The sequence below is a fragment of the Phocoena sinus genome, chromosome X (genome assembly GCF_008692025.1).
Source record: "Phocoena sinus isolate mPhoSin1 chromosome X, mPhoSin1.pri, whole genome shotgun sequence".
NCBI classification, from domain to species: domain Eukaryota; kingdom Metazoa; phylum Chordata; class Mammalia; order Artiodactyla; family Phocoenidae; genus Phocoena; species Phocoena sinus.
In genome coordinates, this window is record NC_045784.1 from 46,718,404 (window position 1) to 46,745,888 (window position 27,485).

Genomic DNA, 27,485 nt, shown 5'->3' on the forward strand with positions numbered 1-27,485 from the left:
ATGCCTCTAGTTATGACACTTACATGTTGTTTCTTCAAGTATGTTATTCAGGTCAATGTTTCATGCCCCCACCATCCTTCAAAGCAGCTATCAGAGTGATCTTCCTAAAATACCAATCTGATTCTGTCACTTCCCTGCTTCAAACCCTTCTATGGCTTCCCATTGCCCATAGAATCAAAGCTAAGCTTGACTCCCTGGCTTCCACCATTTCTTCCACTGCTCCCCCCAAAATCCATGTGCTTTCACACTCTTTATGTAATTTTGCTTAGGCAGCTCTTCTGCTTGGAATATTCTTTCCCCCATTTCTCCATGGTAAACAGCAGCTCTTCCTTCAAGACTCAGTTCAAGTACCCCCTTCTCTATAAAGGCTTTCCTGATTACTCCCTCCATCCCACCCCACCCCAGGACGAACAATCCGATGGTCTTATATTCTCTACTCTGCCTCATCTAGACTTCTGTTAGATCATTTGTCACAGTTGGTGCACTTATCTGCTTACTTATCTGAGTCTCCAGGTAAACTGTGACTTCCTGGAGTTCGGGGAGTATATCTCATCTCCAGAACCAAGCACAGGGCCTGACATGCAGCAGGAACTCAATGTATGCTTGCTGAACAAATGGATGAAAAAGTTATGACCGAGTGAATACTGGAAAGAACAAATGAGCAAATGCTTATATTAATGCATGAATGAATAAGTTAGTAAGTGAATGATGACCAGACGAATGAATGAGAAAAAGAAGCCAATGAGTAAATGATTGAAAAGTGCCTGTGCCAGTGAGGGTATGAGAGAAGAATGAATAAATTCCCACCTCTGTGTCTCGGTTCAAACCCACCTGGAAGACCTTCTGCCCTGCTCTTCACCCATCTAAAGTGCACGCCACAGTGTTAACCTCTTTTAGATTACAAGGAACAGACACACTCAGGTTAGTGATGGAGATTTATTGAAGCATTCACAGGGAAATAAGGAAGACAAAAACAGCTACACAGGCAGCCTCACAGAACAGAAACTTGAAAATGGTTCATGATCCAAAGCAGCTCTAAAGCCTGGCTTATCTTGTCACCCCCTCAGCTGCAGGCATCTGTTGCTCCCTTCTCTAGTGCTTCCCAAAATGGTGACTCAACTTCTTTCTGGCAGTATTTATACTCCTCCTACTGCTACTGACTACCTTTTCTCTGCTCCCCTCCTCCCTAGCCCATGGCCTTCAGGGCCTCAAAGCTTCTGGGCCTCCTGGCTCCTGCAGCTTCCTGGCTTCTGGGGCTTCAGTTCCAATTAATCCAGGGCTTCTATGTGCTGTAATTTCTGCTTGCCTTGTCTATCCTGCTGCCTCTTTGATTCCTGATGCCTTGCTGCCACGTGGTTGCAGCTACCTTGTGGCTCTTGCAGTCTCATCGCTTCTGCTGCCTCATGGATCTTGTCTGTTCAAGCCATATGCTGCTTCGTTAATCTCACAGATTCAGGGTTTTGTCTCATGATTTCTGTTCCTCATGGCTACTGCTACATCGTGGCTCCTATTGCTTCATGGCTTGTGCCCTTTTGACCCATTGTCTTGCTGCTTCATGGCTTCTGCTACCTGTGGCCCCACATTCTAATGATGTCTCATTATTTCTGCAGCTTTCTCCTTGCTCTCACTGTTCAGTTTCTGACACCCTTCATCCACCACCACTCCTGCCTTGATAAATTCTAATTAACTGTTCACTTCTTCTGAATGCCTCACATTCAACCTCCCTGAAAAAGCATCTGATTGTTTCATATATTTGCCATCCGATACAGCCCATCACTAGGAGGCAGAGTTCTTACATCATTCCACCTAGTAGGCCACTGGCCAGCTTAGAGACTGGCTGTCCTTGAGTAAGATACTACCCCAACTTAACCATCTGTGGCCAGGACTGTGAGGTCACATGGTACAGAACATGGCAACTCATGCTTAAGAAACCCCTTAGAAGGGACTGTGGGCATGGCAGGTCCGCTGAGGGCTTCCAGAAGGGGGCAGTGTAATTGGTAAGCTGCTTCTTGGGCTGTCCAGTACATCGACCTTCAAGGCCAACCTAAGTCCCACCTTCTCCATGGCCTCCTCTCCCTGTCCTGATCTAAAATGGGAGAAATCAAGGCTCTAGGGGCAATGCGGAAAGGGAACTTAGGTTCCAGTTCTGGCTCCAACACTTCCTAGTAGAGGGGCCTTGGGCAAGTTCCCTCCCCTCTGAGAGCCTCAGGAAGGGGTTAGACAAAATCCTAAATTCCCTTACAGGTCTGACATCTGGGTATCTCCCTTTAGGTTACTGTATAAGGGATATAAGTCTTATCTGGGGAAGCCCACAAAAACATCTGAGGTACGAAAGAGGGAGTCAGAGTCCTGGCTTGGAAAAGCACAGGAGGTGCTTAGCCAAGATTTATTGAACTTGATGAATGAATCAATGGCGGGGGGAGGGGGGGACCACACAGCACACAAAGAATGTTTACCTAACTTGAGGAATTCCAGTTGCTGAGGAGGCTGGAAGGAGATTCTGAGTCAGATGGATAAGGAAAAAGAATGACTGAGATAGGGTAGGAATCTTGGCTATTAACGAGTATTCATTCTATCCTCTCAGTCACCCTCCACATCCAATAATCAGTCACCAAGTCTGCTTCATCATCTTCCTTTAACAGCTCATCTCCAATCCATTCCCACTGCCCTTGCCCTTGAGTGGGCCTAGTATTTTCAACTGTTCCCTAACTAATCTGTCTCCCCTCTCTCCCTCACAAATGCATTCATTCATTCAAAAACTATTTATTAGGTGCCTGTTTGGGGTCACGCACTGTGCTTTTTGCTGGGGATATACCAGTAGCAGGATAACCCCAGGCTGACCGTTGTGGTGCTTACAGCTTATTCAGAGAGACAAAACAAGCAAATATAAAACAGTGTGAGAATTGAACAAGGAAACTACAGGCATGGGAGCATACAGCTTGAGCATCTAACCTAATCTATTTCCACACTGGCTGGCCAGAAAGGGGTTTGTTAAAATCACATCTTATCTGGAGTCTCCTCTGCTTAAAACTATTCCACGGCTCCCCTGCTGTCTCCAACCCACAATTCCCAAACCTGGCTGCACTCTGGAGTTGTGTGCAGACCTTTATAAGCACTCCAGATCCTAAGGCCCCCACTCCAATTATGGAAATTGAATTTTTAGAGGTTGGGGCCCAGGATGCCCCAAGTGTTTCTGGTGCACAGCCAGTTTGAGAACCACACTGTCCTACGAGGTAAATCTGCTCTGTAGCCAGGCTCTTACGACCCTCTTCAAATCTGGTTCCTGACTACCTCTCTAGCTTCATTTCCTGCTGCTTTTCCCCAGCCCAGGAAACCTTATGCTTCCGTATTTCTGAATTGCTAGGATGTTTCTTGCCTTCAGGTCTTCGTGCATACTGTTCTAACTGGAAACTCCTTCCACTTCTTCCTCAACTGGCTAATTCCTGCCAGTCCCCCAAGAGTCAGCTCAGGTGTCACTTCCTAGACTAGAGGACATCTTCCCTGAACCTCTACCTAAGCTAGATGCCCCTCCTTTATCCATGCTCCTGTCAGAGCACTGATCACACTGCTTTATGAATTGCCTCCCCAACTAGACAGTGAGTTCCTCAAAGACAGGAGAAAGATTTGACTCATGTTTGTGTCCCGAGACTAAGGCTACCGGGTCCAGAACATAAGGGAGTCAACCTAGTGTCCTCCAACTAGCCCTAGGGATTCTATTTAGATCCAGCTGGCTCTTGGAAACACACACCATGGTGTCTGCTCTTCTCTGGGCACAGCCTGCACTAAGCACGTGTTGCCTTGTGATGATAGAAGGTGGTGTGGCACAAGGGAAAGCACTGGGCAAGCACAGAGGAGATCCCAGTGGAAGTCTAGGCTCTGCCAGCGAACCACTGAAATCTCAGACAAGTCATCTCACCTCTCTGATCCTCAGGATTTAAATCTTTTGGAGCACTTCTGTTCCTATGTGCCAGGGTCTTATCCTAAGGCATCTCATGTAATGCTTTCTACCTCATGAGGTAGGGATTACTCAGATTATCATCCACACCTACTGAATTAGATTTCCAGGGGTGGGACCAGAGCAAGGAGCTCCACATCCTTTGGACATGGGGGTGCAGCAGGGAACTGCTGCTTTTCATTATAAGCCCTTCTGTACTATTTTATTTTCTAACTGGTGTATATATTGCTTTGATTTTTAAAAAGGAAAAAGAGGGAGTTCCCTGGTGGCCTAGTGGTTAGGATTCTGGGCTTTCACTACCATGGCCCGGGTTCAATCTCTGGTCAGAGAACTGAGATCCTGCTAGCTGCGTGGTGCAACCAAAAAAAAAGGAAAAGGAAAAAGCTTCGCAGGTAAGGTTGATAACCACCCTTAGAGGGGAGAAAGCTCAAGACTGAATTGGAGGGTGTGGGTTCAAACCCTGTTATCTGGTAGCTGGGTGGTTTAACCTTGCTGGGCCTCAGTCTCCTCATCTGCAAAGTGGGAAGAATAGCAATCATTTTTAAAATAAATAATTAATTAATTAATTGATTTTTGGCTGTGTCGGGTCCTCGTTTCTGTGTGAGGGCTTTCTCTAGTTGCAGCGAGCGGGGGCCACTCTTCATCGCGGTGCACGGGCCTCTCACTATCGCGGCCTCTCTTGTTGTGGAGCACAGGCTCCAGATGCGCAGGCTCAGTAGTTGTGGCTCACTGGCCCAGTTGCTCTGCGGCATGTGGGATCTTCCCAGACCAGGGCTCGAACCCGTGTCCCCTGCATTGGCAGGCAGACTCTCAACCACTGCGCCACCAGGAAAGCCCAGCAATCGCTACCTTTAAAGTCCTGTTATAATCTACATGCCAGCCAAATTGCTTCAGATATATTTCATTTCATCTTCCTTACACTGCTGCAAGGTAGGTGTATATTATCTCCTTTCCTACATTAGGAAACTGAGGCTCAAGGAGGTGAACTAACAGGTTCAAGTTTCTACAGCTAGTATTTGAACCAGGGTGACTCCCCAGTTGTGCTGTTCCACATATGCCAGCATTTCCCAAATTACAGCACACATACCACTAGTGGTATGTGACTTCTTTGGTTGAACACAGACAAATTTATTTTGTTTTGATAGCTATCCCTTTTAATATGTATTAGAAAATACATACTTATTAGCACATCAAACCCATGGTTTCACGGTTATCACTACTCAGGATGAAATGAAGTAGATAACGATATTAGACCCAAGACAACCTCAAGAAAAATACTGAGTAAACAGTACAGAAAGGCAATTTGGAAGTATCTATTAAAAACAAAAATATAAATAACCTACGATTCTGTAATTCAACTTGTAGGAATCAACCCTAGGTAAATTTTCACACACGCACACACGATGCTCCTGCGTAGTATCCTTATAACAGCAAAAACAGAAGAGTCTTACTGTCTATCACACGAGAAATAGGTAAATAAAATGTGGCAGAGTCACATCATGGCAATCTACATAACAATTACTAAGGATGAACTGCATCTACATTTAGCAACATGCATATATCTCAAAAACATTGCTAAGAAAGAAAACTGCAGAATGATTCAATATACCATCTGCATTAAACACAGTATTTTCAATGAACTCATACGTAAAAGTCTTAAAACAAAGTCAAGATGGATGTACAACAGACATTATAGCAATTGAGGGGGGAGGGGGAATGGTAGTCGAATGAAGTTAGCTTTATTTGCAACAATCTAATTTCTTAAAAAGAAAATGGATTCATGCATTACTTGGGTAATTAGAACTGATTTAACTTTTAAAAAGAAAAAATGTAGTATACAGATCGGACAAGATGATGGTCTGACAGTATACATGAACAAGCAAAGACCAACCTCATGGCAGCAGACTGCACTGCCTCTGCAGTGTCTGCAACTAATGCAGTTAGTTCCCAGAAGGAACATTACACACAGCCAGGATGCGGCCCAGGCTACCTCTCCCCTACTTCCTCACAACCCAGGTTGGGGCTTAGGCACCAGTTATCATACATGATTGAAGCGATAGAGTTCCTTAGGTCCTCCACTTACCAGGTAAACCCCAGCAATGCCCTGGAACTTTCCCAATAACCAGGGCATTCAACACCTCCCAGATTTGGAGGCTCCTTCTGTCCCTAACAACTGGGATCAGAAGCCCTCAGGGGTTAGGCATGAGAAGGCTTGGATTCTGAGGGGTCGGCACCTAGTGGGCTCCAAGCAGGGATAAGGCCTCCAGTGAGGAGTTTGACATCATTAAATACTACGAGGTAGGTAAATACTGTTAGCCCCATTTTACAGTTGAGGAAACAGGCACAAGAAAGGTCAAATGACTTGCCCAGTGTCAAGCTAGTAAGTGATAAAAAAATGGGACTAGAACTGTCCCCAGAGCCTAGGCGCTGCTCCTAGCACCCAACCAAATCCTACCAACTTGTCAAGGTCCAGCTCAAATGTGACCTCCAGGAAGCCTGGAGCTGATCATCCTCTTCTCAAATTCAAAGCACCTATACATGATTCAGCTAACCACAGGAACTCATGAACCCACTAGCATCTCCTTAGTAGGAGGGTAGAGATCATGTCTGATTCAGTTCTGTATTCCTAGCATAGAGTCTGACAAAGAGGGTGTTCAGTATGTATTCGATGAACACAGGAAATGAATGAAAGCATTAATAAGTGAATGAGGGTGGTTTCACGTAACGGCCTGAATCCTGAGGTCTGGAATAACTATGCCCAGCGTCGGGGTGCTGTCATACTAAGCTCTCTTGGAATCAAATTCAGCCTAGGCTCCTTCTAAAATGGGTCTCCAATATCTTTATTATTTTGCAAACACACCCACATGTGCACATGTGGACACATATACACACATGTACATACCACACACAAGCAAAATGCAGGGGGCCCAAGGAACCCATGATTATGGGTGACGGGGTAAGGTCCAGGGTGGCGGAAGGGGGGATGGACAGATGGCCCTGTTCAGCTCAGTTCAGCTCAGCACCTCGTTCCAGAGGCCAGGATGCTCCCTGAAGCTCAGGAATTTTTGCTCCAGAACTAACATCACCTCTGTTCCTCTTCATGCTTGACAGCAGTGCCTAAATCCCATGACTATACCAAACAGGGACAGGAGGTAGGGAAAGGTTGGAAGCCAAATATCCAGAGATTGGGAGAGGCGTAACTTAGGGATCCAGACCGGGCAGGAGGGCAGAACTACTGCTACTGTTCATTGGGGTTGGGGTTGGCATCTGGGTACTTGGTGAGGTCGAAGGTCAGGACTTTGCTGATCACACAGTCCCCTTGCTGAAGGAGGAGGGAGAAAAAGAAAAATAAAATTGTAAGGAGAGAATTAAGAGGGGTCAAGTGCCCCAGGATTGTGGGGCCTCAAACCCTCCTCCCTACATACCTGCCCAAAGCCCAGGCAATGGTTCTCTGGGTATGAGAGGATGTGCTCAGTCCCATGTACCTTCTTTTCCTATCTCTGCACTCTCCTCCTTTTCTCTGCTGTCTGGCTGCCTCTGCCTCGCCTTTCCACCTGTTCCCAAATGCAATGGCCCTGCCCAGCTGAGCTGGCTAAGCCTCCAGGGCAGGGCTCCAACAAGCCCAGATGGCCATTCAGGACCTGAATCCCTATGCTCCCCCACCCCTGTGCCCCTCCACTGCAGCCTTCCCTTCCTGCCCTGGAAAGTCAGGCAGGGAGTGGGGCTGGCTCCTGAACCAGGACCGCCCTACCTCGGGGTAGACTCCAATGAGGCTCTCAGCCTTGGTGTAAAACTCCTCCTTGAGAGAAATGACGATGGCCTGGAAGTTGCAAGTCGACTGCTCCTTGATGTAATTTGCTACCTGTGGGAGGGGCCGTGGAGCACTTAGCAGGGCCGAAGCCCTAACACTCCCTGTCTTATCCAGTCAGAACCAGAGGCAGATGGGGTGGGGTGGGGTGGGGTAGGGGGCGGAGGGTTGGGGGAAGAGAGGCTGAAAAGGAGGCCACTGACTAGCACAGTGTGGATGACCCTGGGCCCAGCCTCCCAGGCACACAGAAGAGGCTGCAGGAATGGCTAGGGCGCACTCAGGAGGTATTCCCTGAAACCCAGCCCCGACCTGGGGGCCTCCCTCCCGGGCCCCACTTTCCTTGCACCCACCTTGCCAATGTTGGTGTTATCCAGGGCAGCATCTATCTCATCCAGGACGAAGAAGGGGGCTGGCTTGTAGCTGGGAGGGAACCAGTAGGTGAGCTGACACTGATGGGGGCAGGGGAGGGGCATGACAGCCCCAGAGCCCATCATACAGGCCAGCACCCCCTTCCATTTCTTCAGAGATTAAAAAACCCAGGTCTGAATGTTGCCTGAGCCCCTAAAGTCCAATATACCAACTGAGTCCTCCTTTGCATCCAGCCCTGCGCTCCAGGATCCCACAGAACAGAAGACATGATCCTCTCTGGAGCGTCCAGGTTGGCTGGGGAGATAAAGCTGTCCTAGGCTCTGGCCATACTGACCAAGCTACCTGGAGGTCTACCCCACCCACTCACACCATGTCTCCCTGCCTCTGCACATGCTGTACCCTCTGCCTTGGAATGCCTACTGGTCTCTCTGGCTAACTTCTACTTATCCTTTGCATTTCCTGCTCAAGTGTTGGCTGCCCTTGAAAGGCTTTCCCAGATTGGGTTGGTGGCTCTCCTCTGTGCATCCACAGCTCACACGCTCACCCGGTTACAACATTTAGCTCACTGTTTGTTTACACATCTGGCTTCCAGTAGACCATGAGCTCCTCGAAGACAAAAACCATGTCTGACTCATCTGTGTCCCTAATCCCCCAACAAGGTCTGGTACAGAGCAGCCCTCAAGAAATGCTCACTGAATGATGCTGTACAATCAAGCACTAAGTTGTGGGGGGGAGTCAGATTCAAGTACTGTTGGCATTCAGGAGGGGGAGGTCAGGGTATGCCACAGTGGTTGAAGCAGGCTTCCTAGAGGAACAGGAGGAAGAGAATGAGATGTGAAGGGGTGGAAGGTGATGGCCAAGCTAGATTTGCATGAAAAGGGCTTATGAGCCAGCAACCATGTAAGCAAAAGCCTGGAGGTGGGACTGAATACATGCAGGAGAAGGCATGCTGAGTGGATGAGGCTGGATTGGGAAGACAGGTCCAGGAAACCAAGGCCAGATATGCTGTAGTAGGTAGGGAAATAGGGATTCAATCCAGAGTCCACCAGATCATCTTCACCTCGGCATAACTTTGCATATCCTTGGACCCCAGAGCCTCCAGTGGCCTCAGTACAGTCTCCACCAACTGCCCTGGAGGGGCACAGCCATACCTGTGGATGGCAAAGAGCAGGGCAAGAGCTGCTACTGTTTTTTCCCCCCCTGACAAGTTGTCCATGGGCCGGAAGCGTTTGCCAGGAGCTACACAGTTGTAGTTGATGCCATCCAAGTAGGGCTCCTCAGGGTTCTCAGGGCCCAGGAATGCCTAGGGGGAAAGGAGATGGGTCAAGAGCCTGGGTCTAGATGGGGATGAGGACAGGAAGCCTAGAGGGAAGGGCAAATGAGGATGGGTAGGGGCTAGTTGGGTAAGGGGCTCCAGCCTACCTGGGCACTGCTGTTACGGGACAGGGCCTTGTAGATCTCATCAATGTTGGTGGCCACTGATTCAAAACAGGAATTGAAGCGGTCAAAGCGCTCCTTCTTGATCTGTTCAAATGCCTGTTTGGCCTTCTTGGCTCGCTTTCGGGCTGCCTCAAACTCTGCCACAAGGGAAAGACAGGTGACCCCTCAGTATCCAGGCTCTGCCAAGGCTGAGGACCATGCCCTGGCAAAAATGACCTACAACTGACAATCCACAGAGCAGGGACATCCCACATGAAGAGGAATGCCTGCGGAGGGGCCCAGGAAGACAGTTCCACGATCACCTGTATCCAATGGGCCAGCCACATAGTGCAAAGGAAGAAACATGGGCTCGCAGCCATATAACATGGATTCTTCCCTGGGCTCTACCAGCAATGAGCTGTGTGACCTCAGGCAGGTCACTCATTCTCTCTAAACCTCAGCAGTTTTCTACTCTATAAAACAGGTGTGATAATCCCTACTGTTTAGGGCTCTTGGGAGTTTCGAGCAAGAAAGCACGTAAAAACAGGAGCTGTTGTGATGTATAACAGGCCCTTGCCATACCTCTAGCCTCCTGCCTTCATCTTAGAACCAAGAAGAAGAGGAAACCCTTACCGTCTGAGGTTTCCTGGAACTTGTCTCGGACACTTTCCAGCTTTTCCATGGCCTTCATGTTGGGGGCAGCAATACGCTGGAGCACACTCTGCTGCTCATTCAGCTTCTGCTGCAGTGTGTTCATCTCCTGCTTGATCTCCTCTTCGGCCTGGGCATCCTGCAAATCCCAGGCCCAGCAACATCAAGAAGGGCCAGGCCCCTACAGAGATACCTGATCCGGGCGGGGGCCTGGGGACCTACTCCCACGCAGAAGGCAGGTTCTTTTTCCCTAACCCTGCTCCTCTCATCAGGTCCTGCCAACAGTAACCATTCCCACCGTCCCTAGAAATTACAGGCTGACGTCGCTTTTCTCATCTCTAGCCCTTCCCCCAGGCCCTGTCAACCGCTCCATCTCTCAGGAGGAGCAGCTGGTGGTGCCCCTCTCTGGCTCTCAGCCCAGGCCATGAGCCAGCGCCATCCCAGGGTGACCTAGAGGCTCCCACACAGGCTGGTCTGGACTCCACTTACAGCTCTACAACGAATAAGGCAACTCACATTTTCTGCTCAGATCACCACACCTGAGCAAATTCCATCTGAACTTGGTTTTAGGTCTTATGGATATTGTGATGCATGTCTGGGCTTGTGCCTTTCTGCCACTTTTAGTCAATAAATATTTACTGAATGTCTTCCAATGCCAGGCACTAGCCACTCATATCCTGTGAGTCATGGCTCCTGTGTTCATAGAGCTCATGGACTAACAGAGGAATGCATATAAGCAAACAATCAGAACATCGTATGGTGAATACCCAAACAATGATAAACAGATGGTGACGGGTCAGCACACAAGAAGGGCACCTAACTCAGACACTGGGGCTAGGGAAGGCTTCCAGGAATATTTTTAAGCTCAGGCCCATAGGATGAATGGTGAGGACAGAGAGAAGGAACAGTCTTCTATGCAGACAGGAGTATCACATGCGAAACCAGGGTTTATTCATGGTTCATTCAAGGAAATCAAAGAAATTCAAAAAAGTAATCAACTTTAATGAACTTCAAAAGCCGAACAGGGGAATTCCCTGGCGGTCCAGTGGATACGACTCAGCGCTTTCACTGCCCGGGCCCAGGTTCAATCCTCGATCAAGGAACTAAGACCCCACAAGCCACACAGCACAGCAGAAAAACAAAAAGGCCAAACAAATATGCAAAGGGCAATTCAACATGGCAATAGTAGCAACTCTGTGTGTGTGTGTGTGTGTGTGTAAGCACACACATGCCTGTCCGCTAGGCAAAGAGACAAAGCTGGAGGCACATGAAGAAGCCCAATGATAACAGGCCTTTTAAGAAATTTGGACTTTATCCCAAGGGAGGTGAGGTACCACTGAATGATTTCAAGCACAGGAAGGACATGAATATATATATATATATATATATATATATATATATTTTTTTTTTTAGAAAAGCCTTTCTGAACATCTCTCTCTCTATATATGTATGGAGTGATTCGTGGATACAGTATAAAGGTACACAAAAGAATGCTATCTTTTATCTAAGACAGGAAATGTGAATAATTTACATACAAATATATTTGTATTTTAAAAATACAACAACAACAAAAAGATAATCCAAAAACTAAAATGGTCACACATACAGGAAGGGGGGTGAAGTTGGACAGGAAAGGAAGCTAAACTTCTCTTCACATACCTTGTATTATACTTATGGTTTCAGAATCAAATGAAGAATTTACATAATTATAAAACAAAATTAAACTGAATCAAAATGTGAAAGCCACTGGGTAAAAAAACTGTTGGGGAACAAGATACTGACAAGGTGCCAAAGAATCACCCTAAAGATTCCTTATTACTTACAAAGGTAAAAGTGTATGTTTAGCACTGAGATCTGGCAATTGATACCTTAACTGAGGATCAAACCTAGCGGGACACCCTAACACTATGTGCCTCCTGGCGTGATGCAATATAAAGTACATAGTGGGGAGTTCCCTGGCGGTCCAGTGATTAGGACTTGGTGCTTTCACTACCATGGCCTGGGTTCAACCTCTGCTCGGGGAACTAAGATTTGGCAAGCCACGCTGCACAGCTGGCGGGGAGGGGGAGCACACAGTGAAATATTTTTGCCAAAAAATTACTTAACCCAAATCTATCAAGCCTCTAAAATAGTTCAAACTTCCAATTCATAGGAAATACAAGGTTAGGTGGAACAAATTAAACAGAGTAATGAAAGGAAACTGACATATCCATAATGTACCCATAACATATCCTGTTCTTCGAGACAACATGTAGACTGTTCAAAAGACCAATGTTATGAAAAAAAGTGAGGGGACTGTTCCACATTAAAAGAAACTAACTAAATAAAAGAAACTAAAGAGACAGAACAACCAAAAGCAATGCATGAATTTGATTGGGTCACAGCTTAAAAAAAACAAACTACTACAAAAGATACTTTGTAACAACTAGGAAAATTTGAATATGGGTGGAATATTAGACATAAAATTATTAATTTTCTTAGGTATAAAATTGAACTGTGGTTATGGAGGAGAATCCCTTGCTCCAGCATGCTGAAGAATTTAGAGTTGAAGTCTACAACTTCCTTCAAAAGGTTCAGCAAAAACAAAAAAAGTGTGCAGTGCAGAGGGAGGGAGAGAGTCAAGAGAGATAAGAGAGAAAGCAAACTGGGAAAATGTTAATTGGTCAGTCTAAGGTGAAAGGCATATGGGTGTTCAACTGTACTATTCTTTCAGTTTTTCTTGTAGGTTTGAAAAGTTTCAAAATTAAACTTGGAAAAAATAAAGGAGAATAGTAAAAAGCAAAATCCTTTAAAAATTGAAAACTAAACAAAAGAAGTCTGACTATATATTAGCTGGTTAAACACTCAGAAGATTCTTTCAAATCACTTTAAAACATAGGAACACGACTATCCATGCCCAATGAGCCATTAGCTTAATGAGCCATTAGCATCAAGGAAATCTTAAATAGCATTCAATAATTGAATTGTTACTAATAATATCTTATTATGAGTTTCTACATATATGATAGGCTAAAGTAAATATACTATTGAATACTTGCTAGAAACCAATTTTTAGCAAGAATAATTGGAAACTCAAACATAAAATCAATGTTAAACTGTGAAAATTACAATTTCAATTGGAAGTATCAATATGAACTCATGATACATTTTTCCCTCAAATAAAAAATGCATTTTGTAGTCCAGTCTACTGAAAAGTTCTAGAAGCACTGAGCAACCCAGCAGTCATGAACATTCCAGTGTCCAGATGGTAGTTGCTAAATAATAGCATCCCCTACTAAAAGAAGTCAGAGCTTCTCAGAGAAATGGCTAATTCCAGATCTGGGGTGGGAAACGTAAAGGATGAGCCTGGACATACCAGAAAGCAAGGAAGATATCAAAGACTACAAGAGGGGACTTCCCTGGTGGTCCAGTGGTTAAGAATCTGCCTTCCAATACGGGGGAGCGGGTTCAATCCCTGGTCAGGGAACTAAGATCTCACATGCCACGCGGCACAGCCAAAAAAAAAAAGACTACGAGAGTTGTGTCAAAATTATTCAGAAGCCAACTTGAACGAGTTCCCACTGGCCAAAGATACAACACCTTGATGCAATGAGAAGGATAATAACCACAACAGAGTGCAACACATCAAATGTGTTTAAATCCTTAAGTTCATAATAACATGAAAACAACTCAGTGGACAAATCTTGAGGATGCCAAAGAACCAACTCATTATTTTATAAACTGGTAAATAAAGGGAAAGAATCAAGCCATATATCCTGCCTTTCCTATACAAACTACCTCAGGGTAACCAAATAATTCACGGAGGAAATCTCTTTACAGTATTCCAGCTAATAAAGAAATGATAGAATAAGATGACCATTTTGCAACCCCTGACAAATTATGTAATGGATCTAGGCAATAATCATCATGGCTGCAAGCCACACAAAAAGAGTCAATGACCAGACATTATAAACCTCCTGATGGAAGTAATGCCGTCATATGAAGTAACCTTGACCAAAATAAACCCCAAAACTTGAATCTAATCAAACCTCTAGATCTGAGCTGTCCAATACAGTGGCCACAAGCCACATGTTACTACTGAGCATGAAAAATGCAGCTGGTGTGACTGAGGAACTAAAGTTTTAATTTTACTGAATGCTAGCTAATTTAAATTTAAAAACTGATACTCAATTCAGTTACTACAAAACTTCTAAGTATATTTGGAACAACTTGGGTATGTGGTTCTCCTTTTTCAATTGTAAATTTTAGGATATCTAAATACAGATCAAGTATTTCTGAGTAAAATTTAGCATCCAAATTGAGATGTGCTGGAAGCTTAAAATAGATAATGAATTTTGAAGACTTAGTACAAAGAGATGGTTAAATTTCTCATCAATAATTTTTATACTGTTTACACATTGAAATGATCATTCTTTTGGATATACTCGGTTAAACAAAATATAGTATTAAACTTAATTTCATGTTTTAAAAGTTACACATGTGGGCGATACTGTATCTCTATTGAACAGCACTAATCTACATCTAACTACCCACTTACAGGAACTATGGGGGACAGCAGAACTTATTTTTTTTTGCTTTGTTCTGGGGGAACATTTTATTTTATTTTTTTTTTTTTTTTTTTTTTTTGCGGTACGCGGGCCTCTCACTGTTGTGGGCTCTCCCGTTGTGGAGCACAGGCTCTGGACGCGCAGGCTCAGTGGCCATGGCTCACGGGCCTAACCGCTCCGCGGCATGTGGGATCTTCCCGGATCGGGGCACGAACCCGCGTCCCCTGCATCGGCAGGCAGACTCTCAACCACTGCGCCACCAGGGAAGCCCCTGGGGGAACATTTTAAAAACCACAGGATACAATCAACAAAGTACAGAATGTAGAAAATCCTTCAGGAGAAATGAGCGAATTTCTTCAGCAACAATAAATATTGCAGAGAAAAATAAAAACAGACAGAGGGGGAACTTTTGGATTAAATGAGACTTAGGAGACATCATCAACCAATCACTATATCAATCATCTATCTCTCTTTCATCTTACTTGACTCCCAGTTCAAGCAAGCAAACTGTGAGTGTGTGTGTGTATAACAATCAGGGAAATGTGAATACTAATCATAATATTATTATTAAGGAATTATATAATAATATATAACTCCAATGTTAAGTAATTGGGTTTTTTGTATGATAATGATTCTAAATATTTTAAAGAATTTTCTCTTATAGAGATACATTCTGAAATATTTACAAATGAAATGACATGGTGTCCAGAATTTTTTAAATAACCTGGGGGTGTGAAGGGGAGGATGGAGTGTGTGTGGGTGCATATGAAACAAGTTTGGCCATGAGCTGTTAACTGCTGAAACTGGTGATGGCCACATGAGACAGCACTGTACTATTTTACTTCTGCATATGAAATTTTCCATAATAAAAAATCTAATAAGAACAATAGCAAAAATCAACTTAAAGTGGCTCCCTCTGGCCAAGAATGGGACAATTTGAATATCAAAAAGAAAAATGACTCCAAATAGACTGAAACATACCAAAAGACATTTAAACACTTAAGTTTATAATAAATATAAATTAGAAACCTCACTGGTCACTAACTTTAAAGGTTACAAAGGTAACCAACTCATTCTGAAAGCTGGTAAATAAAGGCAAAGAATTAAGTATTTATTCTACCTTTTCTGTACTAACTGAATTTCAAGGGAACTAAAGAGTTGATGTGAGAAAGTTCTTTTTTAGAAATCAAATTAATAAATGTAGGAGGAATGAAAGAATCAGAAAATTACCATTTTGCAGCCCTTAATAGATGTAGGCAATGATCGTTCATTAATAGCTGCTAAAACCAGCTGTGAAAGGCTGATAGGGAACTTTATAAGATTGATGGGGCTAACAACACCTGAACATGGTGATCATGATTGTTTTTCCTTTTTTAACTTTACATTACGTAAATTTTTAAACATTCACAGAAATGCAGAGAATAATACAATGAACCCCACGTACCCAGCTTCAATAATTATCAACTCATGGCCAATACTCTGCCATCTATACCCAATTTCTTTCTATATTCAACTATTTTAAACCAAATCTCAAATGTTTCATCCATAAATACTTCAGTATGTACCTCTAAAACAGGGTTTCTGCATCTCAGCACTAATGATATTTTGAGCCAAATAATTTGTTGTTGTGGGGGCTGTCCTTTGTGCACTGTAGGATGTTTAGCAGCATCCCTGTTGTCTACCCACTAGATACTGGTAGCAACCTCTGCCCCAGTTGCGACAACTGGGTGTGACAAGAGTATCTCCAGACATTACCAAATGTCCCCTGGGGAGGCAAAATCTACCCCACCCATTGAGAACCACTGTTGTAAAAGGTAAGGACATTTTAAAAATAAAACCACAATACCATTATCACCTAAAGATATTAACAGCAATTCCTGAACATCATAAACTATCTGGTCAGTGTTCAAATCATCCCAATTGTGTTAACATAAAAAATTTTTTACAGGTTTTTTTCAAAGCAGGTTCCAAATAAGGTGCCCACATTACAATTGGCTGATACGTCTCTTAAATCTCATTTAATCTATAAATTCCCCTGCCTCTCTTTTCTTTGCAATGGATTCAAGGCAAGGCCACACATTGTAATTGGTTGATTTGTCTCATAAGCCTATAAAAGTTCTCCCTTTCTGTTTATTTCTTTCTTCCCATTTATTTATGGAAGAGACTAGGTCTTTTGTCATTTAGAGTTTCCCACAGTCTAGATTTAGTTAACTGCATCCCTGTGCTTTTACTTAACATGTTCCTCTGGCACCAGTGTTTCATATAATTGGTGGACATAAAAGCTTAATCAGATCCTTGTTTGAGTTTTTGGCAAGAATATTTCATAGGTAGTGTTGAGCATTCATCAATCTTATCATTACAAAGATAGAGAGAACTGACATTCAGTGTCTACTGATGCGATGCAAAAGGAAGTTCATGAGTACATGGTACCACGTATGATATATTCTTGCCAAAAATAAAAAATGAATCTGAATCCAATCAAACCACAGATTTAACTACCAGTTTATAGGAAACACAAGGATGGAAGAACATGTTAAAAAACATCATGGGACACAATCAGCCAAATTCAGAGTATAGAAAATTGTACAAGACCAATGACCCAGTTTCTTCCATAAATAGCAAGAAAAAAATAAAAAGGGATAAAAAAATGTTATAGACCATAAAAGACCAACTTTAACACATGGACCTCACTTGAATCCTGATTTAAACACAGAAATTTTTTTTTTTTTTTTTTTTTTTTGCGGTATGTGGGCCTCTCACTGTTGTGGCCTCTCCCGTTGAGGAGCACAGGCTCCGGACGCGCAGGCTCAGCGGCCATGGCTCATGGGCCCAGCCGCTCCATGGCATGTGGGATCTTCCCTGACTGGGGAACGAACCTGTGTCCCCTGCATCGGCAGGCGGACTCTCAACCACTGTGCCACCAGGGAAGCCCAGAAAAAATATTTTTAAAAAAGATATTTATGGGACATTCATGGAAATCTAAACATTTATTGAATATCAGGTGACATTACAGAGTTAGTGCTAATTTTTTGGTATAATATCATGGTTACATTTTTTAAAAAGGAGTCCTAGAGATATATACTGAGGTAATTATGAATGGAATATCTAGAATTTGATTTAAAATGTGCCAATCAGGAGGGGGAAGGGTATAAAAAACAGGATTGACCATATGTTGCTAATTATTGAAGCTGGATGATGGGTACCTGGGGTTCATTGTATCATTCTCTCTACTTCTGTATCTGTTTGAAATTTTCCATAATAAAAAGGTTAAAAAAAAAAATCAAGTCCCCCTGCCTGGCTATAAGGAAAGACTGGAAAGCATCAGAAACTATTTAGAAGGCTCCTACAGTAGTCCACGTGAGTGGTGAAAGCAGCCTGAACTAGAGAGGCAGTGGAAACAGAGAAAAGTAGAATTCAGTAGATATCTGGAAGGTAGAATTGACAGGGCTTGGTAATTCACTGAATATGCAAAGTGAGAGAGTTAAGGACAAGGCTCAGATTTCTGGTCTGAACCTGGGGCTGGCACTGAAGAGAAGAGGCTGATTTGGGGAGGAAGGCTGGGGTTTGAGGTACCTGTGGGCCCTAGCACAGAGATGGCAGCTGAAGCCAGGGGAGTAGAGGAGATACCCAGGATGAGAGCACGCCAAATGAGAAGGAAAGGATGCCTGGGACAGAGCCCTGAGGAACCCCCGAGGTCTATCTGTTCACTGTACAGGAGCCTGTTCTCCGTGTATCTGGGCTGAGATGTGTACACAGGTGGAAGGGGAAGACTGGCAACAGGCAGGGATGGGGGCAGCGGGGGGTGGAGGCGGAAGATGTGCCTGTGTCTGTGTGTGCATATTGGGGGAAGCCATGGATCACAACTCCACCCCGCCCCGCCTTGCCAGCTCGCCCCTCTTTCCAGACATGGTGTGTCTCCACAGGGCCCCCAGATGAGCTGACCCTCTCTCTGGACAGCTGGGAGGATATACCCACTCCCCAGGGCTGAGCCTCACCTTCAGATCCTCACACAGGTCTCCGTAGTCAATCTCGATGAGGGCCTCTCGTGCATAGATATTGGAAGTTCGTTGGGAGCCACTCACTGAATCCTCCCCCTGGGAGCTACCCTGCAATGGCGAGAGGGAGAGTCAAATGGACCCGAATGGCCATAAGAGCACTTGCACCTCTAGAGGGGGCTGAGGGGCTCCTTTGCAGCCTTCGATGTCTTTGAGAAGCACCTTGCTAGAAAGTACTTGTGGCAAAAGGAAGAGCAGCTCTGACAGCAGAAAGATCTGAGTTCAAAATTGGGCTCTACCACTGACTAACCGTGTGACCCTGGGCAAGGCATGCTGTTGCTTGAATCCTCATTTAAACACACAAACCCTCATCCGTAACACAGGACGATGCCTGCCTGGCAGGGCTGTGCTTAGGATTAGGAGTAATTATATCACATGCTACCATGATGCCTGGCACACTGCCAGTGTTCAAAATATTTTGCTGAATTAAATGGAAATGCTATTTGGGAAGAAAGGAGGGAGAAAGACATGTGGGACTGAAATACATGTTCAGGTCAAAGGCAAGATATCTGCAAACCTCCTCTCAGTTAACATTCCCACCCCCTTGCTACCAAGCTTCACTTCCAGTGGATAAAATGCCTTGGCTCTTCTATTGGCTGGTGTCCCTCCCTTTCCCATAACTAAGCTTCATCACCTCTGCATTGCTGATGTCCCTTACCCAACTCTCTCTTGGCCAACCTCCCTCACTGCAGCTAAGTTACCATCCCTCAGGTCCCTCAATTCCATCTTCCTTTGCTCTTGGCTAATGTCCCTCAATTCCCACTCCTACCAATATCCATCACCTGCTGGAACTATCTTAGCTCAAGTCCCTAATGTTAATGAATGACTTCCTCTTCTCCTGGCTTACCTCCCTCACCACCTACTGACATGCAGCCCTACCCCCAACAATTTCCCTCTCACACCAAGGCTATTACCTTTCACCTCACCTGCCTTCACAGCCTCACCCTGCCTCATCTCCCCTGCATCCCTCCTTTTGTCTCTCACCACCTGCAACCACCATCCTTTTCTCTCTCTCTCTCACCTGCCCTCCCTAGCCACCTTCATCCCCCATTCCTGGTTATGTTATTCATAGCCCACACCCACCACCAGCCTTAATACTCACCTCTTCCTGACTAATATCGTCCATGGTGCCCTTAGACAGTGGCAACTTTATGTCCTGCATCTTGCAGGCCTGTAGCAGGTTGTGGCGGTCACTGCGTTTCTGTTCAAGCTTGGTCTCAATGGCTGTCACCTCCTTCTGTAAATGGGTCATTTCCCTAAGAAGATCCAAGGAGATAGGTGAGACTCAAATCCAGCAAGCTGCCCGTACTGCGTACTTCCCCCAGGCCCAGGCCTGAACCCACTCACTTGTTGGCGCCCCCCAGTTTCTTACGAATCTCCTCCATCTCATGGTTCTTGTCATTCACCTCTGACTTCTTGGCCAGGTGCTGATTCTTCAGGTCTTGTAGCTGGGCCATGGTCTCATCTATGATCTTCATGTGTCTTTGTTCCTCCTGGTCCCAGCACGGTGAACAGGACAAGAAGTGAAGGCTTTCCCCAGCTCACCTTGGGATCTTCTCCCATTGTCCCCACCCTTTCCACCAGACAGTTTGCTGGAATCTGTCTTCAATGAGCTCTGCTTTTACAGAACCCTCTGAGTTCTTTTACCTTCTTCCAAATTATTTTGTTGACCTCCCCCTTACCCCAATATACAAGTTGCCTGCTGTAGAAAAGTTCGAAGTATAGGAAAAGTATGAAGTAGGAGGAAAATAAGAAATTACTTGTAATCCCACCAGCCAGAGAGAACCAATTAACATTCAGCCTATTTCCCCTCAGCATTACTTATGGACAAGTCTACATAGTTGAGACTAGATTGTAATTAAAAGTCTATATTCTGACTTAATGTTGTTTAAGCATCTTTTCCACACCAAGACTACTGTCATGAGCAATAACATCAATGTTTTTAAAACACCCACAAAAACAATACTGTGTACTTTCCATGAGTACATATATATGAATGCAAAAGTATTTAAGTAGGGCTTCCCTGGTGGTGCAGTGGTTGAGAGTCTGCCTGCCAATGCAGGTGACACGGGTTCGTGCCCCGGTCTGGGAAGATCCCATACGCCGCGGAGCGGCTGGGCCCATGCGCCATGGCCGCTGAGCCTGCGCGTCTGGAGCCTGTGCTCCACAACGGGAGAGGCCACAACAGTGAGAGGCCCGCATACCGCAAAAAAAAAAATTAAAAAAAAAAAAAAAGTATTTAAGTAAATGCCTATAAGGTCTGGAAGAATACACCCTACATGAGATTAGCCCCAGGAAGAGTAAGGGGACTGGGATTGAGAGTGGTCAGTCAAAGGGGACTGTCATCTTACCTATTATGTTCTGATTTTTTTTTAAAGGAGAATGTTTTCATTTTGATCTGAAAGTCACAGAAGGGGACATATCTGCAACTTCCTCTCAAATGGCTCATAAGAAATAATATACAGGGCTTCCCTGGTGGCACAGTGGTTAAGAGTCTGCCTGCCAACGCAAGGCACACGAGTTCAAGCCCTGGTCCGGGAAGATCCCACATGCCGCAGAGCAACTAAGCCCATGTGCCACAACTATTGAGCCTGCGCTCTAGAGCCCAGGAGCCACAACTACTGAGCCCGTGTGCCACAACTACTGAAGCCTGCTCGCCTAGAGCCTGTGCTCCACACCAAGAGAAGCCACCGCAATGAGAAGCCCACGCACCGCAACGAAGAGCAGCCCCTGCTTGCCACAACTAGAGAAAGCCCATGCGCAGCAATGAAGACCCAAAGCACCCAAAATATTAAAAAAATAATAATTTTTTAAAAATTAAAAAATAAACCTGGGGGACCTCCCTGGTGGTGCAGTGGATAAGACTCCGCACTCCCAATGCAGGGGGCCTGGGTTCAATCCCTGGTCAGGGAACTAGATCCTACACGCATGCCGCAACTAAGTTCGCATGCCAGAACTAAGGAGCCTGCCTGCTGCAACTAAGACCCGGCACAACCAAATAAATAAATAAATAACAAAACAAAAAACAAAAACATCAACCTATGTGCCAGCATTTTGGATTTCCTCATGTATTACTGAGGAGAAATGTATTCTGAAGACTCTCAATGCATGGTGCCATATGGCCTAAGAAAGCTGGTTTTGTGCATCATGGCCAGTATCCTTTTTTAAAAAAAAAAAATCTTGGGTGATGTGATAGGAAACAAATTACACATAATTGTTTTAATTTGCATTTCTTTGATTTCTACTAAGGCTAAATTATATATACGTGTTTATGGGTTATTTGAATCTCTTCTTGAACTGTTTGTGCCACTTACTCATTTTTTCTCCCTATTTAGGTCTTGGTGTTTTTCTTATTTAGAAGAGGGCTTTATAAAGTATGGATATTATCTCTTCCAATTTTTCCTCTTAGCTTTTAGTTTAGTTTTTCATGGTCTCCTTCCTTACCTTTTTGAGCTTTTCTATCTCATTTTCATCTTTTTTCACTGTCTGCTCCCACATGTGTACTTTATCCTGGTCCTCCTTCAGTTGGTTCTTTTCAAAATCCAATTGGATGCCCAAGCGAGTCTTCTGATTCTCGAACTCCAAACTGTGGGGAGAAAGGAGAACTAGGCCTAGGGCACAGGGACACAGTTACTGCTGAATTTTAGTCGCCACTCAGCTCATCCACATAAAACTGTCCCCTGAAGTTACAGAACTAAGTTCCTTGGCCTCGCTTTGTAGATATGGCACAAGGCAGAGGAGATTGGGCCAAACTCCATGAATCCTCCTTTAAACACTGGAGCCTCCATTCTGAGTTCCTAGAAGGAGGCACAAAAAGGTCCACCTGAACCCACCAGCTATGATAATTCCTATTTATTAAGCGTCTATGTAATTTACATACATTACCTCTAATCCTCTAATGAACAGCTCCACAAGAAGGCATTATTATCCTAATTTTACAAATGAGGAAACTTGGGCCAAGAGGTAAAAGACCTTGCCCAAGGCCACAGAGCTGGCAAAGTGAGATTAGATCCCAGGTGTAAACACCAAAACCTGGGTTTCTTCTCCTGGCATCCTTGCAATATAATGTGGTGGGATAAGGGAACTGGTATCTCAACTCTGCCATTTACTAGTAATGAATCTCAGACAAGTTAGTCATACTCTCCATGCCTGTTTCCTCACCTGAAAAATGGAAATAATAATAGTACTTACCTCAGAGTTATTGGGAGTTAATATGTATAATAAAGTCCTTAGAACCATGCCTGGTACACAGTAAGCACTCAACAAATTTTAGTTATCATCACCATCTCCAGGTATACTGGCTGTATTCAGTTTATATTCAGTTCATGGGCTTTCACTCTTTCCAACTACCCCCAAACCCCCGCATACACCTCTGCCCCAACATTCCAGAATCTCTAAAGGGGCAGAGCTTGGGTAGTAAAAAAAAAAAAAAAAAAAATGGAGAAAATAGATTCCTGCTAGTTCCCTCCTCCCCATCTCTATAGAAACTCAAGAGTATGTAACCAGCATATGCAGATACTAGCAGGACAGACAGGTCTAACTTCCAACTGTCCCTCCACCCCCCAATATGGTGTGACAGATGCTGCCAGATGTCATGCTAGCAGCTTAAACCTATTAGTCACTATAATCCAAATGGAATGTAATTAACTCTATAATTTTGAGCTATGCAATTTTAAGTTCAATCTCCTAAGCGTGACTCACAAAGCCTTCTGTGATCTGGCCCCTGCTGACCTCTCCAACACCTCCGCCTTCCTCCTGACCCCATTTTTCTGCTCCAGACATTCAATACTTAGTTTGCAGAACACAGTATGCTCTCTCACACCTCTGCGCATGCTGTTCTCACTGCTTGGAACTCCTTTCTTCTGTCTACTGCCTGGTTGGCTAAATCCTACTCACTCTACAGGTCTCCAGTTCATCACTCCTTGGTCTATAAAACCTTTCTTCACGATTGTGAGCAGGTTCTTAGTTTCTATTACAATTTGTTGGGTTCCTCCCTTTTTGGTGTAATCATACCCCATAGTCCATAAAACACTTACGATCGCTGTCTGTACAAGACCTTTCCCTTTACTCCTTTGGTTCAATCTGATTTCTACTCCTATTATCTTCCCTACAGTGAGCATGTACACCAAAGTGACATACAGACATACATACACACACATACATACGTACATATATAACCTTAAAAATGCATATCCTTGTAAAATGTTGTTTTTAAATTTATACAAATGTACAGTGTTATAAATTTATCCTATTACTGCCTGTAAATCTAGTTCTTGTCTGAACTGCTACACAGTATTCCATAGTCTGTATAGTCATCACATTTAACTTATACTTCTCTGCAGTGATGGCCGTCTACATTGCCACCAATGTCCCACTATTACAAATTATGCCAAGATGAACAACTTTGAATCTGTCTCTTTGTCACCCTGTGGCCAAGACTCTCTCTGGGATATAGACTCAGGAGTGGCTTTGCTAAGTCATTGGGCTCGTGTAGACTTATTTTCACCAAATACTGCTAGATTGTTTTAATTCGCATTTTCTCTAATTAGGAATGAGATGGAACATCAATTCAGTTATTAGCCATTCGAGCTTCTCTTTCCATGAAATGCTAATACATCCTCTCTCCATTATTCTACTGGGTCTCTAGGTTTTTATTTTTCCTTTTGTTGATTTGCAGCTCCTTGAACATTTTCCTCTGTATTTTCTATCTACCTCAAGTACAGCATCATTCTGAAACTGCTGATCTACTTGTTTGTCTCCCTCATTACTCCAAAACTCCCTGAGGACAGGAACAGTCTCTGATTCAATTCTATATCCCTTGAGCCTGACTTGGGGGTAGGAGAGCAATGAACAGTTACTGTATGGGTGATGGGCTAGACGAACTGCTGACTGAAGCCCTGGGTCCAGGGGGTGACCTCCTTCAGAGAGACTGTGTCATGTTCATCTATCTTACCCTCATCTCCCCACCCTCTCCAATACCTAGCACAGGACAACTTGGCACAAGTAGGTATTCAAACAAGGTTTGTTGAACAAATGAATAAACTAAAGTGGGAAAGAAAGGAGAAACTTGCTTTGTTCTTACTATTCTTCCAACCTAGAACTTTGGTCCTCCTCTCCCACATCACCCATCAGGACAATGACAATAATAAAAGCTAATATCTATTGGGAGTTCCCTGGTGGTCTAGTGGTTAGGATTCGGTGCTTTCACTGCCATGGCCCAAGTTCAATCCCTGGTTGGGAAACTGAGATCCTGCAAGCCACATGGCACAACCAGAAAAAAAAAGCTAATACCTATTGCTCTTAGTAGGTGCAAAGTGTCATGCTAAATACTTTATAAGGATTAAGCCCAACCTCTGATCCACCCCAACAATTCTATGTGATAGGTATCACAATTATCCCACTTGACGCATAAAGAAACTAGGGCTTAGAGAGGTCAAGTCACTGCCCAAGATAAATGAACCATGGAGCTGGGATTTTAACCCAGGTAAACCACGTTTAAAGCTGGTACTCTTAATCCCTATACTGTGCCACATGCTTCCATGATGTCCCTGTTAAGGCTGACCTACCATAAATGCCCATTGCTGTAAAAGCTGCTCCCTGCCTTACGATGGCATTTGACTTCCCAGATGTCAGGCTAGGGGCTCAAGGGCACCCCAGTTTCCCCTTCTAACCACACTTCCACCTACCGCTTCTTGGCGATTTCATTCTGCCGCTTCACCTTCTCTTCCTCAAACTCCCGGATGTTGCGCACACCAATCTCCCGACAAAACTCTTCAAATACCTCATCCTCCACCTGAGGGGAGAAGCAAGGGAGAGAAAAGGCCCTCTGGGTCAGAGTGCTGCTTCCAGCCTCAGTCCTGCCCTGATGCACATGCTGGCATGGCTCATCCTCTACCAACCTGGTTCATCTTCTCCTTCAAGTCTTTCATTTCCCTCTCTCGACTCTGGATGATCCTCTTGATATCATTGATTCGAGGCCCAAAGTTGGCTAGCTCACTCTCCAGCTTGGACTTTTCCTGAAGGAAACAGGGTTGAGAGGACAAAAGAGACCAGGATCCTTGGAGAAAAAGAGCCACCCTGAGTATACTGGCCCCATGGACAAAAAGGGCTAACTCGCCACATGCTGAGAGAACCTGACTTAGCACTGCTGTTAAGGCTGCATCATCTCTCACTTGGACCATCACATGGCTTCCTCCCTGGTCTCTAGTCAGCCAACTTCAATCCAAAAGGCTGGGCACACAGTAAACATCATTACTTACAGGCCCACACTCCCTCATCAATAACCCCTGGGGCCAGATATGTTTTGGAATTCAGACTTTTTGATTTTAGAAAAATGATACATATACTACATATTACATAACACCTCCAGGGTTAGCTGGGGAAGCACCCATAATCAAACACATTAATATATCTATAAAAGTACCCCCACTCACAGGGACTGAAATATCTGTAGCTCACTTTGAAAACTTTCAGAAGAAACTCAAATATTTGTTGAATGAATTAGTTATGTTAATAGCACCTAACATTTACTGAACATTCACTGGCTATGAGGAATCACTCTAAATACTTCACATATATTAACTCATTCAATCTTTGTAAGGACCCTATAATTTTAACTCCCACTTTACAGATTAAGATGAAAAAATTGACACTGAGAGGTTTATTTTGTCTTTTTTCCTGTTTTGTTTTGTTTTTTGAGTATTTGCAATACATATGCTTGACAAAGATATTGTTTCTGGAATATATTTTTCAAAAAACTTACAAACCAATACAAAAATGAGCAAAAGATTTGAACAGATACAACACAGAGGTTTAGTAACTTGCCTAATGTCATACAGAGCCAAGATCTGAACCCCTGCTTGTCTGACTCTATGCTATGGCTGGTTCCCCAAAGCAGTTCCCCAAAGGAAGTGGGACAAGTTCCCCACCCCCAGAAAAACCTAGGCCAGGAATGTGAGGATGGCCTTTGGCAAACAGGGCTGAAGGCCAGGCCCCACCTGCAGATTCAGGGCCAGATGTCGTGTCTTGGTCTGTTCTAGGTCACTCTGTGAGTACTTGAGCCGCATCTGCAGTCCGTGGGCCTGAGACTGCACCTGACGTAGTTCTGCCTCTTTCCGCTTTGCCTTCATCTGCTCCTAAAGTGGAAGAGAGGGGCTAGGTGGTAAGAAGGTGGCCGGCTGGCCTGGGCTTCGGACCCCCATTCCTAGGGACAGCCCTGCCTATGGCTTACCTTCAGCTCTTCTGTCAACCGCTCTTTCTTCTCTTTCAACTTGTCTACTGCTTTCTCATCCCAGCGCCGGGCCTTGGCCTTCAGATCACTAGCCCCGCCAGAGATCACCCCTGACTTCTGGAACAGGGTCCCATCCAGTGCCACTGTCTACATACAGCAGGGAGAAGAGAGGAGAGGGGAGAAGCTAAACAGAGGAATTGCCAATACTAAGCCTGTCCAGCTCCAATATGGGCAAAGGAATCCATACCTTGTGGCGCTGGTGGCCTCCAAAGGCAATGCGGCGGGCATCCTCCACATTGTCACAGACAAGGGCATTGCCACAAGCGTACTGCAGGGCCTTTTTGATGTGAGGTGGCTCATAGCGAATAACATCAATCACCAGCTTGGCCCCCTTCAGCTCCCGAAGTTTCTCATCTGTAGGTTTCACCTGTGAGAAGAAGCTCAGTTAAGT

The 27,485-nt window shown here is 44.6% G+C and overlaps 1 protein-coding gene across 4 annotated transcripts in view; it reads right to left on the minus strand.

Annotated features, from left to right (window-relative positions):
- Nucleotides 1-6,779: 6,779 nt before the first annotated feature.
- Nucleotides 6,780-27,485, minus strand: part of SMC1A (structural maintenance of chromosomes 1A) — a 32,734-nt gene continuing 12,028 nt past the window's right edge. For all 4 annotated transcript variants that reach the window (XM_032619159.1, XM_032619161.1, XM_032619162.1 and 1 more), the window contains 15 exons: nucleotides 27,282-27,461; nucleotides 27,035-27,181; nucleotides 26,802-26,939; nucleotides 25,704-25,820; nucleotides 25,491-25,597; nucleotides 22,249-22,390; nucleotides 20,152-20,297; nucleotides 19,907-20,060; nucleotides 18,745-18,855; nucleotides 10,185-10,341; nucleotides 9,555-9,709; nucleotides 9,284-9,435; nucleotides 8,114-8,183; nucleotides 7,707-7,817; nucleotides 6,780-7,277 (listed from right to left, as the gene is read on the minus strand). In XM_032619159.1, coding sequence (XP_032475050.1) covers nucleotides 7,194-7,277; nucleotides 7,707-7,817; nucleotides 8,114-8,183; nucleotides 9,284-9,435; nucleotides 9,555-9,709; nucleotides 10,185-10,341; nucleotides 18,745-18,855; nucleotides 19,907-20,060; nucleotides 20,152-20,297; nucleotides 22,249-22,390; nucleotides 25,491-25,597; nucleotides 25,704-25,820; nucleotides 26,802-26,939; nucleotides 27,035-27,181; nucleotides 27,282-27,461 — 1,971 coding nt within the window. In that variant the 3' untranslated portion in view covers nucleotides 6,780-7,193. The remainder of the gene's footprint in view (nucleotides 7,278-7,706; nucleotides 7,818-8,113; nucleotides 8,184-9,283; nucleotides 9,436-9,554; nucleotides 9,710-10,184; nucleotides 10,342-18,744; nucleotides 18,856-19,906; nucleotides 20,061-20,151; nucleotides 20,298-22,248; nucleotides 22,391-25,490; nucleotides 25,598-25,703; nucleotides 25,821-26,801; nucleotides 26,940-27,034; nucleotides 27,182-27,281; nucleotides 27,462-27,485) is intronic.